The sequence below is a fragment of the Narcine bancroftii genome, chromosome 1 (genome assembly GCF_036971445.1).
Source record: "Narcine bancroftii isolate sNarBan1 chromosome 1, sNarBan1.hap1, whole genome shotgun sequence".
Taxonomy (NCBI): domain Eukaryota; kingdom Metazoa; phylum Chordata; class Chondrichthyes; order Torpediniformes; family Narcinidae; genus Narcine; species Narcine bancroftii.
Window position 1 is genome coordinate 277,811,530 of NC_091469.1, and position 12,610 is coordinate 277,824,139.

Below are 12,610 nucleotides of genomic sequence, written 5' to 3' on the forward strand. Positions count from 1 at the left end.
TTCATCTTTATGTTTAGATCTTGTTCCCATTTTTGTTTAGTTTTACCATTTGTTGCCTCATTCTCTTTTTCTTGTAGTTTAATATACATGTTTGTTACAAATTTTTTGATTATCAGCTAATGTCATTCTTGAAGCTGATCAATTTTAACAGGTTTGGTTAATAGGAGAGACAAAAGTTGGGAAAAGAATTATTTGTTTCTTCTACAACATAATGTGATCAAATATATTTACTCTATTGCTAGATTTCCATGTGGTAGGTGGCTAGGAAAAGGGGTGGATGATGGGAGTTTGGAAAGGATCCTCGTTGGCGAACTTGCTTCAGCCACCCAAGAAACTGATGAGCGTCACTGTCGAACTCCCCCAATGCAGCAATCTCCAAGCATGATCAGGAGATTTGTCAACATAACTCCTACCAATCGACCAAGTAAGTAGTTGACACTTACTTTAAGTAGTTAAAAGATGATTTTGGTTTTAAGGTACGGTGAAACAAAGGATTACGATGAAAAATTAAATTTCTTATTGTGGATTCTGTTAACTGTTCAAGTCTGGAATCACTGAGTTTATCTGTGATGGATAGTTGATTTTCAAATCAAGGTACAGTATCTGACACCCATGGGGATTGGTAGATTCCGAATAAGTGTACTTCCTGGTTGCTTGAGACTTACTCTTACAATGCCTAACTAATACACCTGCATTAAGAATAAGCAGTTTCAAAGACAAAAATACTATACTGTACTTCCACTGAACAAACTTCACTTGCATGAATATATAAACTTAAAGCAATTTCGTTTATTTTTAGTCACATTCTTTGAAAACATTTAACTGTTACTGCATCTGCAGGTTCCTCCCCCTCCACGGAGCTGCTTGAAAGACAAACAATAACTTTATAAATAATAATTTCCACCCCCCCCAAAGTTTACAGATAAAGACCCTAACTGGGGTGACTCTTACTAAGCAGGGATAAGGAGAAACATTAAGAGAGTCACCCCAAAAGCGAGTGGCATCAACCAGCTCTTCATCCTGGGAAACACCAGCTTTATTCAAACAGTCGCTATGAGCAAAGCACTACCAAGGCACTCCGCTGGTGGAAATTTGCTCCCATCTTCACCAAAGGTTTATGTATTACTTCAGAGAACATTTTCTTTTACCATTTTAAACATGCGTAATTTTAACCTATTATTTTATTGTTATTTATTTTAATTTTTTAAATTTAATTTCCTCTGTTTTTTTGCCAGTTGCTTGAATTATGGATACCAATGGATACCTGTATAATGATAGAGAAATGACTTATTACATAGTGTCAATTCACCAGTGGCTAGAGTGAGAAAACACAAGCTAGTGAGCTAAAAGCTGAGAGTTAAAAAGATTCCTCACCTTCCTTGTCAAAAATGTTATACTTTTGGTCTTTGTGAGAGCGTTCAATGTTTGTATCCAACCCTTCAGCTCACTCTATCTGCACCAACCATCAATGACATGTTTCTTCTTGAATGCTCACATGTCTCTCACCCTCAACGTGATCCTTCTGAAGTTAGTCTACACAAGGGGCGACATAGAATTAACTCAAGTTTATATCTTGCGGGAGGAAATTGGAGTGCCCAGCAGAAACTCACCTATTGATGAGGAGATTGGCAACACGCAAGTTAGAATTCAGTCTGGGTTTCTGGAACTGAGGCTGTGCCACTAAACTGTCTGCCCTTCACTTTTTCTATCAGTGGCATTTGTGGCTGGAAAATGTATCCATGTTCCATCCATTTGATGAGCAAGCATGGTCTCTGATTGAAGCATTGAGACGTATCATTGATGAAATGACCATGTGTGAGGGGTAATGAACTTGGGCAAGCAAGCTTGCTCGGAATCATAGGGAGATACTGCACGCAACAGGACTTTTGGCCCATCAAGTCTGCACTGACCATGAACCATCCAGCTAGATTAATCCAATGTTATTCTTCGCATATTCTCATCAACTCTCGCCAGATTCTTATCGCTCAATACACAAAGGGCAATTTACACTGACTGGTTAATCTATCTGCATGGCTTTGGAGAGTGGGAGGTAACCTATTCAGTCATGGAGAGACAGCGCAAATTCCACAGAGACGGCGTCCAAGGTGTCTCTAGTGTTGTGGGGCAGAGGTTCTATGAGCTGTGCCACAGAGACATTAGCAGATTACCTTAACAATCAATCGTTTACAAAAATTTAACAAAGAATAACATGAACATACTCTGAAGAGATTCCTTTATTTTTATAGAGCTAAACACTGGGCAGATACAAGAATCTGTAGGTGAAGCTATCAATGGAATCGTCAAACACTTCCACAAGCCTGATAAGGAGGTGAGAACCTGGTATTTAGGTATTCCACAGGAAAAAAATACTCGCAAAATTATGGAAGTTTTTCCTATTACCCAAATGCACAATCACTGAAATTTTATTTCAAGAGGATTTTTATTGTAATTCAAAATACATAATGATGTGAACAAATTTTTTTTCTAAAGAGGCATTGCAGGTGAGTTTGAGATGTATTATTAAGCAGTTATTCCATTACAAAGAATGTATTTGTCCCATAGATATTTCATCTGTATTTACATCACATGTAAGTTAAAAATGAAGTGTGCACTTCTGCCATGTGGATATAATCTTCTAATTCCTATGCAGTTGGATATTTTATTAATAAGATTTCCTATTGACTGGATCATCTCTTGAAGTTGGGTATTGAAAGACACCCTGTTGATATCCCATGATACAAGTCTATGGCATGTTATTAAGTAGCATCATATCATGAACGTTGTATACCACTTGATGGTTGCAATGCAAAAACATCCCAATTGAGATTTAAGAGCATTGATCTTAATCTAATTGAAATGTTTAAGTTGCTCTTTTTTTAAAATCTCCTAAAAAGTGCAATCCTATCAGTTGTTAATCTTAATGGATGTTTTCTAAGCTATATTGTACTTAAAAATCAACATCTTTACTTTCTTTTTTGCTTGTGATACAGAGGGGCAGCCTAACCTTGCTGCTTTGTGGGGAAAATGGACTTGTGTCAGCTTTAGAACAAGTATTCCACCATGGATTTAAGTCACCTCGACTCTTCAAAAGTGTTTTCATTTGGGATTTTTTGGGTATGTACGATGTAAACGTACTTTTTTTTTCCTAAGTAGTGAATGATTTAAGGACTCTTATATTACTCAATATTTCTTATTGAGTTTTAAAAGATTTTCTCTTGAAGTTTGTTTACATTCATTATCTGTTCATAGTTCTTTATTTGTTTACATGTCAATGCTGTGTAGAATTTTTTGATCAATAAGTGGTAATTTTGCTTCACCCACAGGAAAAGAATCTTAGGGTTGTATGTGATGTCATGTATGTACTCTGAAAATAAATCTGGAATCTCTGAAAACTGATACCATAAATGGAAGTTCTAAGTTATTTGTATGGAATAAATTTGCAGAAATCTTACAGAAGAAACACTGTGAATTGGCCCTTTCTGATTATGGATACAGGGTTTGATTGTATTCAGTGACAACCCAGATGTCTAGCTGGTGAACCATGCTCTAGATAGAAAGGATAGTCTTGGAAAGAGGAATTAAAATTATTCAGAACAATTTGAAACATTATGTGGGGTTAAGGCAATATCTGTATTTGCTGACCACTGACCAAAAGTTATATGATGCGTATGTTTTTAAAAATTTATTTCAGAGAAAGCATCTGTTTCCTTTGAGAGTTTGGAACATATTGAACATAACCAAGAAGAGAACTGGCACACCAGGGCAAAGAAATTTTGCAAGTTTGTTGCTGCTATTAATAGTGCTCCTCGGAACATTGGAAAAGATGGGAAATTTCAGCTCCTGGTGTGCCTGGGTGCCAGGTAAAAAACTTCTAATTTTTCTTTATAAACAAAACCAAATTAATTCTGCAATTTTGATTTAGAGTTCTTTTATACCTTCTAAAACAAGTCAAATTATTTTGAGAAAATGATATAGTACAACCAAAGATGTGAGACATTAGTACCAAAGACATGAGATTTTAAAAGCATCCAAGGTGAAATTTTAGACCAGTTACTGTCAAGGAGGCAAGAGGGAAATGTGGGCATTGCTGCCGCAGGTTCTATAATGCTGGGATACAAAAACATGTAGATGAAGTGGACAAGAACCTTTGGTGGATCCTTTGGGTTTCTGAGGCAGTTTTGTGAAACTGGGAAGGAACCTATGCAGAAGATGCCCAACTTGTGATTGGATGGGTAAAAAAACCATTTAAGTGCATTCTCACTGTCCAAGACAAAAGGCGAGAAATGGACAGTAACATTGGTCAACAAATTATTTTTAAAAAGCTTGCGATCTGAAAAAAAAATTGGGGATTATGATAGACAACTTCAAGTTGAACACAAAGATAATTTCAAATTTGCTTATCACGTAGGTTGGAGAAACATTAAATTGACTTTTATTAAATTTGACGTTTAATTGTATAATGATGCTGACAGATTCCGTGAGTTCAACTGACACAGGAATATTTTGCCGCTGATTTTCATTTGCACTCAGTATCTGATGCCTCTCTTGTCAGTGTCTAACAACAGTTGGCCAACACTGATGGATTCCAGTTGCTCTGATACCATGATTTTCCATGGTTTCAATGTCCAGGTGAAACCTTGCACCATGTTCGACATGTCATGACTGCACCAAGATCAGCAGAGAAGCCCAAGTGTGAATGATGTTGTACATCATAGTTTTGTATGCTTGAAGTAGACTTAAAATATGATGGCAAATCACAAAAGTAGGTTATATCTAAAAAAACGAATGATGTATGAAAATTTTGTGGTGATCCGCAGCCCAAAATCCATAAATACACTCAGAAGTGTTCATGAGGTAAAATCTTCATTGTCCAGTGTAATTTAACAAAGTGTCATTTAAGTGGATGGTAAAAAAATCAATGGAAGTGCAGCTACTTACATAAAATTTGTGTAACTATGCTTTATGTGGCGTACTGGGCTCCTTTGTTGACTCTGTCAGATGATTTGAAAGTGTTAAAGTGTGAATGAGTTTTATTTGTGATAACTATAGAGAAATACACAATACTATAACTGGTCAATGACCTAGGTTTGAATTAGGAGCTGTCTGTAAGGAGTTTGTACGCTCTCCTCATGTCTGCATAGGTTTGTTCTGGGTGCTGCAGTTTCCTCCCACCCTCCAAAATCATACGGGATTTGTAGGTTAATTGGTGTATTTGAGCAGCATGGGCTTATGGCTTGAAGGGCTGTTACTGTGTTGAATGTCTAAATTTAGTAACATTTTAAAAATTAATTAAATGCTAAATAGGAAAATTAAAAAGCAATTAGAAGTACTTTGCACTCTAGTTCTTCTGAAAAAGAGACAAATAAACTTTAGATTTTATTGCTAAGAAGAGGAGATGCTGATAAAATGCTTGTATTTTTGGCTTCAGCTGTTTTCTTTGGACAGCAGATTTGGTCCATTGGTTCTTCTCTATCTGCTTTGCTTGCAAATATCAGGTTATCTATTGGAAAATAAAAATTCTATAAAACATTTCAATTTCCTTTCAATATTTTAAGAAGAAATCAAAATATTATTAAGCAGTTATTCCATTACTAAGATTGTATTTATCCCATAGACATTTCACCTGTATTTACATGCAAAAGTTTAAACTGAAGTTGTGCACTTCAGCCATGTGGATATAATCTTCTAATTTTAACCTGACAGGGATCATCTCTTGCATCATTGGATTGCGCTGCTTGCTGATTGCCCCATCATTGCTCAGATGTATGAAGATACAGCTCTGATTAAAGACCACACTCTAGTTAACTCCTTAATACGAGTGCTGCAAACCTTGCAGGAGTTTAACATCACACTGGAGATGTCTCTGGTCAAAGGTATTGACATTTAAAAACAATCACCAGCATCCAAGAGAAGATCATGCAAAAAGTGGTGCACACATTACATCATGTTTCAAAACTGCAAAGGAAATACCTGCAATTTTGCAATTCAAGTTTGTTTTGAAGTTGCAAGAACTATTTGCCATATGTTATGTGCACAGAGCCATTTTGAACCTACACCTAAGATTACATGAGGCTATGGAAAGGTTTGAGAGAATGTGCATTATAGTAAAAGATTTTTAATGTTTGTGTCAACTGTTGGTTGTCTCTTGGTTGGACAGTGTTGTGCAGCCAATTCAGATGATGCTCATTTCAAGCATTTTTTTCTAAAGTAAGAAAAGTATTAAGTTTGATTTATTTTGCTGCAGATTGCCAATACCTGCACTGTTAACCTGCAGTATAAATAGAAAATCTGAATTTTGTAAGTGTTCATAAACTCAGTGCACTGAATAATGCACAGCATTTACTTTGTAGCTGCTAAAGTGTATACATATATATATTAAAATGTTGGTATGTCTGTGTATGTGGAACACATATACAGTATTCTTGTAAATTTTGGCATATTTTTTTCAAATATTGATGAGCAAGGGTTGAAGATAACATTCTGATATTGTACTGAGAAAATATAATACGTTACATTTTTGATTAGAAATACTCTCCCTGTTGTTTTCTGATAGCATATAATTAAACGTAGCCCTTGGCATTCAAATTTCTATGAAGTCTCTTCCTGAACTTAAATTGAATATACTTATACATTAAGGTTCAAAAAGCTGTACATTCACAATGCATTTTGAGTGCTAGTGTATGGCTTTCAATGCATTTTCTGATTGGTTGTTGCTATCTATTGTAATGCCATCTGTAGTCTAGAGAACATGAGAGGCATTTCCACTAACTGAGTTATCGCTCTTGAATTCAATGTTTAATCTCTTTTCATTTTGTGCAAGTGGTCAGATTTTAACTTTCCTGTGCAAGAAAAATGTGTTTTCTTGAAAGTATTGTTTTCTTTCATTTACATTTTTTATATCCCCCCTTATTTATCACTTAAATGTACTTTAGAAGTTGTCTTCTGGATTTTTTTTTACTGTGATAAGAAGGTTAAAATGTAAGTTAATTCAGATGTTTTTATTTGGTCTGATGTAGGATTTTTTTTTTTTGCTTTGAGCTGCGATTTGTCTTGACATTTCTGACCATCCAATTTTATTGTTTGAAGCTATTTTTCCATAAATTGGGATGCATTCCCAGTTCCCCAATATTATTCTAAAATAAGTTTTATTATAGTATTATAGATTTATCACTTCATATTAATTTTACTCCCAGTAACATTAGGTTTGTTGTGCCACTGAACTTACCCATTTAATATCCAGATTGTTCCCTGACATACCTTAAATTTTTGGCAAAAATATGTTGAAAATCAACATCATTAGTTTACATTCAAGGTGGCAAAATGACCTACAAGCCATTTGTAATGAATAGCCTAAAGGAAAGCCAGTTAGTTTCTTCTCTGGAAGCATGAGAAACAGCAAACCACCTGCCTTGGGTTCTTCAGCAAGTAACATTTGTATCAGGAAAGTTTTCTTCGTCAGAATTGTTGGCAATTCGGAAGAATGGAAATGTCCAACTGTCTTTTAAAAGTCTGAATTGGGATGTATTTGCGTGTCTTGCTTTTGTATTGGATCCTTTTAGAATTCAGGCGGTAAAGTTATTTCAAAGCTGAGTGGCTGTCAATTACTTCTGCCGACGTTTCTCTTTGTGGGTTTACGTGGCATTAAATTGCATTCCAAATCTTAGCATTTTGTTGAAAAGACTGAACCATTGATTTAATTGCATGAGGAATCATTTTTTTCAACTTCTCCATTGAGCATTTGCCATGTTCAGTAAATCATGAAGTTTAATCTAAAACATTCATTACCAAATTATCATCGTGCTGTAGTCATCTTATACAGTTTTAATAGTTTGTAAAGAAAGGTCTGTGTGCAATAATGTAGTAAAGTGTACAGTTGAAATGCTGAGTTATATTTAGTTTAATTATTTTCAGTGTATCAGTGATTGAACTAGTTTAAGCTGTTGTTATAGTTGGCAATTCCATTGAACTTTCTGACAAATAATTAGCCAGACATCGCTAATGGGATGAGGAATGATAGATTCCCATCCTGAATGGTTTAAGTTCACTAAATTGCCAAACTTGCTGCAAGGAAATATTCAATGAGCTCACTTGCACCCTTTGTACTCTGGCCATTTTTAACCTTTCATAATATATACTCGAGACCAGGTCCATGGGTAAACTACAGTACGAACACCAGTATGAACCAGCTGGTGGTTGGGTATAGAACAAGTCCTGTAAAATGGGGACGCGGAGTGTATGTGCTTGTTGTAGTTCCTGAAAACATGGGCACTGAGTCAAAAGGGTTAAAATGTAGTTGCATTTAATGTTAAACTGTCAGAGCTTTCAAAACTTAATTACTGTGAAAATTGGTAGCTGTTCCGGGAAACCCAATTGATGACTGAGTTTTTGCTACTGTGATTCATATAGCATAGTGGTTCTCTACCTTTATTCCACTTGCATACATACCACTTTAGGTAATTCCTTTCCTAACCATAGAGCATCCAAGCCATTGGTGCTCTGTGGTTAGTAAGGAATGACTTAAGGTGGTATGTGAGTAGGGGCAAAAAAGGTTGAGAACCACTGATCTCTGGCTTAATTTGCTTTGTATGTTGAGGCCTTTCATTGTTTTTGTGTGGCAAGTTGCCAATAATAATATAGCAAGGGAAAAACTGGATATCTGGTGCCAGAGTGGACAGGAAAATTTGTCAGGTATTCTCCTTAGACTGAAGGATTGCAAAATAACACAAGGACTGAAAAGGAGATTTAAATTAGAATCTATACATTCAATTTCAAATTGGGGACAAAAAGAGAAATTTTAACAATTTAGAAATGAGATGGCATGTAATTATATTTCAGTATAGGAGTTTAGTAATTGATAATCATTAACACATCACTTATTTAAAAGGTTCATGAAGACCATTTTCTGCATTGGTTTAATTGGTACTAACAAGTAGATAAAAAGATGGGCAGGGAGGTGCCATTTTCAACATGCTATTAACTGAGTACCATAGCGGAGAGTAATTTTTCAGTATTTGAACTTGCTTGTGCTGCTTCTCTTGATCTGAATTTGCTGCAGTGCTTATGCATCAGTAACAAGACACAGTCACTTTTAAAAACATTTTCTTGACCATTATTTCAACCGGGTCTTTTCAATTCATTGTTGCCAGGCTGAAATCAGAACTGCACCAAAGGGCAACAGTCCATTAGTTTACTAACTGCTCCTTAAGGCAGCAGCACTAAGTGGACATGATGGTTTCTTCATTCATAGCGTTTAATGCTTTTTCATAATTTATCATTTAACAGTTGTGTCACAAGTATACAATAGAGTAGAATTGAGGAGAGACATAAACTATGGACCACAAAAGCAAGATAAATATTTTAAAAATCCGGAAGCTTCCTTACCAAGGCAAGTCAGAAAGTGGAAAAAAAACTAGATGCGTAACAGGGAGAAAGTAATCTGTTATGATTGCAGGATTGTTTTTTTTTAAAGTGAGAGTAGATTGTCATAAAGTTAAGGACAGTGATCTCTTTTGTCATATTTTATTAATTTTAAATTCTGTTAGAATTATATCAATGTATGGAGTCAGTTTTCTAAATTTTAATGAATTTAAAATGACATGTTGAACATTTCAATATTTTTTCTTTTCAACTATATAGCCAACTTGTTTGGCATGTGGTACAAGACATGATTACCCAATAATATTTAATCCTAAAATTAAAAATGGATCTGTTATCATATTTATGGTAATACTCTCATTGATATTTAATGAGATGTTAATATTTTCAGTGTAACTAATCTGTAAAGTTAATCTAAAAGACACTTTTAAAATAAATTAATTTAAGCCAACCCAACTCTGTGTTTGCATTTCCAGTAGTCAATTTAGGTCATGTGGACACTATTTTGTTCACAATTTGAATTGAGATTTTTGCCCTTTTGTTTAAAGAGTAGTATTTTTTTTCTGAACATTTCTCCTCTTGGCCCCATCTCCTTAACACAGACTGATGTACTGACATGCACAATAAATCCTGAATGAATATTTGGAAGATTTGTTCCTAGAAACCTGATCATGCAGTTTGGTTCCAATAAAATGAAATGTGGAATTCACATTCAAGGTGTTTTCACTTCCAGATCTTCTGTGCTTCTACTAAGGAGTTCAAACCTGCACAGTGTCATGTAATAGGTTACTAGATGGCATATATTGGATTCTAAGTTAATGGCCTGAGGAAGCTTTGGTCTTGTCAAGCTACCTCCAGCACTACTTAAAGGAGATCTAATTGATAAGTCCCAGCGAGTGGGTCCTCTAAGTAAATAATCTTGTCATAGTGACCATTCTTTCTTAAGAGTGAGTCTCCCATTTCACACCAGTTTGCCAGTCCATCTTTCCCACTGATTGACTCACTAGCTTCTTCCTCAACCCACCCCAGATCCTTTGTATTTCAGCCCCAGATGTAACGTTTTTTTTGGTGCTGTCCACAGTGATGAAGCATATTTGGGAAAATATTTCCTCATACAAAGTCTTTGACCTTGTGCACTATTGGATTTTGCAATTGTACAAGAGATAACTTGCTGCATATCACACATTAAACCCCCTTGACTCACTTCGCTTGCCTGCTTTTCTGTCAGCCTCAGAACCTCGTCATTGAAAATGTTGAAATAATTTATTTTATAATGACTGCAAAAGTGTTGCAAGAACATTAATACATGTTTAACTATCAATTATTCTTTTGCTTAAGGCTTGTTTTGAAGATTGAAAATTGTTGCTCAAGATTCAGTTAGGCTTGTCTTTTCTTAAGTTTATGATTCATGAGTATTTTTGTGCTTCCATAATTGACCCTGAATGTAATAGCTTTCTAGCCATACATTTGCCAGAACTTTGATTCTGTGGGTTGAAGAGTCATTTTGGCATGAAAGCACATAGAATACCAAGTAGCACAATCCAGATAGTTCCATGCATCTCCAGGCTCAAGTTTAGATTTTGGGGCAATTTTAGATTTATTAGTGGAAAAGCAGCGGTCAGTTAGAAAATGTGCTGATAATTCTGGTTGGAAAAACAGAGCACAAATATATTTTTTTATTGCAGAAAAATGGTCTTCCAAATGTCTGGGAGGGTGAATTGAAAGATAAACATGCAACATGCTTATTAATACAAAGAAGTTAAATATTTTTTACAAGGATTTTTTGAAGTGTACTGCAGGAGATGCTGCTGGTATGCTTGCTAATTGTTTCTTTAAATACAGTACTGCATATTGTTTAATTCTATGAATAATTAACTTTTGTGCCACTGGAGGTGTTTTTTTAGATATATCTTCAAATCTTCCAAAAGTTCATCAAAGTACCTTTTTGTGTACTGAGTTTCAACTATGACATTGGAAAATCCTTTTCTCCAAAACAAGGATACAGAATCTTCAATGGACTTCCATTTAAGTCTAGTGATCATAGTTTCATTTTGTCAAATAATTATTTGCTATTTGTAAACAGGATGCTAACATGTTTATTCAAAAAAGATATCCAGTGCCACCTGCTGAAAAGAATGTGTATGATTTTTTTTGGGTGATTGCCAGGTTGATTTTAGTTATGATTTCTGTGATTTAATCGCCAGCCTAGCACAAAGTATGATGAAAACACTTTAAGTGGCAGAGTCCATTGGTATGTTTGCATCTTTAGGAGAACAGAGAGGACAAAGAGGATTAAGTTTGTCTTGTGATGTTAGAATGAAATCATTCAACAACATTCAATACACGTATGTTAGAGCTTAGAGTGTTGTGTCAATGACTTATTTAAAAGTTCTCATGTTAAAAGCACATGGTACTAAAATCATATTCTTACTATAGTATTGGTGCATTCACTTCAAAGATGTGTCTACAAAAATACTGTTGTGACAAAACCTAAGTTAAGGCTATAGTTTAATTTTTCTGATTTTAGTTGGAACAGTTCTGACATTTTTAGCCATGTTAGACTGTCAAATACTTTTTAGTATTAAAACACTTATAACATTTTATAACAAAGTGAATAGAACCAGAAGGTAGTATAAAAATGAATTATTCTCCAATGCTTGGTCTCCCAGGTAGCAGAATATTAATTATGTATATTTCCAATATATTTTGATATGGAGCAAAATAAAGTGCTGTGTCTGTTTTATTTCTGTAGAGAATTTTCTTTAGTTATTTACATGAAACTATGACCAGATGAGCTTGAAACAAATTAATTTTTGCTCATGCTCGATCGAGGAGGCAGCTGAAGAGAATTACATTTAATAGAAATTATAATTATTCAACCGAAACTTTGGTAAGTGAGGACACATGTTTATTATAACTAACTAGTAATTGTGTACAGTGTATTTAAATTGTATTAATGAAGACCTGTTGATAGTGACAAAGTCTGTATTTATAAGTGTATGTATATTTTTACATTACAAATCTGCTCGTTTGAGTAGTAAACTAATAATAATTGAATGAGGATTGGGTTTATAGAAGGCACAGTTTGGTTTCTATCTGTTTAACTACCCTGGTATCTATTATGTAAAACTAGATCTGTACTATATAGACATCTACTGGTGTTGTATTTCAAACTGTCCTTATAAATAAACTGTAAATGTTTGATAATTATTCTCTGCCTTTCTCTGTTTACAGC

At 34.8% G+C, this 12,610-nt stretch overlaps 1 protein-coding gene across 5 annotated transcripts in view; it reads left to right on the forward strand.

Annotated features, from left to right (window-relative positions):
- Positions 1 to 12,585, forward strand: part of dennd5a (DENN/MADD domain containing 5A) — a 122,320-nt gene extending 109,735 nt beyond the window's left edge. For 4 of the 5 annotated variants that reach the window (XM_069900319.1, XM_069900329.1, XM_069900311.1 and 1 more), the window contains 5 exons: positions 243 to 424; positions 2,247 to 2,329; positions 2,991 to 3,114; positions 3,692 to 3,860; positions 5,704 to 12,585. In XM_069900319.1, the coding sequence (XP_069756420.1) occupies positions 243 to 424; positions 2,247 to 2,329; positions 2,991 to 3,114; positions 3,692 to 3,860; positions 5,704 to 5,887 (742 nt within the window). In that variant the 3' untranslated portion in view covers positions 5,888 to 12,585. Of the gene's footprint in view, positions 1 to 242; positions 425 to 2,246; positions 2,330 to 2,990; positions 3,115 to 3,691; positions 3,861 to 5,703 lie in introns of those variants that run through there. The other variant, XM_069900348.1, reaches the window with a different exon arrangement.
- The last annotated feature ends 25 nt before the right edge of the window (positions 12,586 to 12,610 follow it).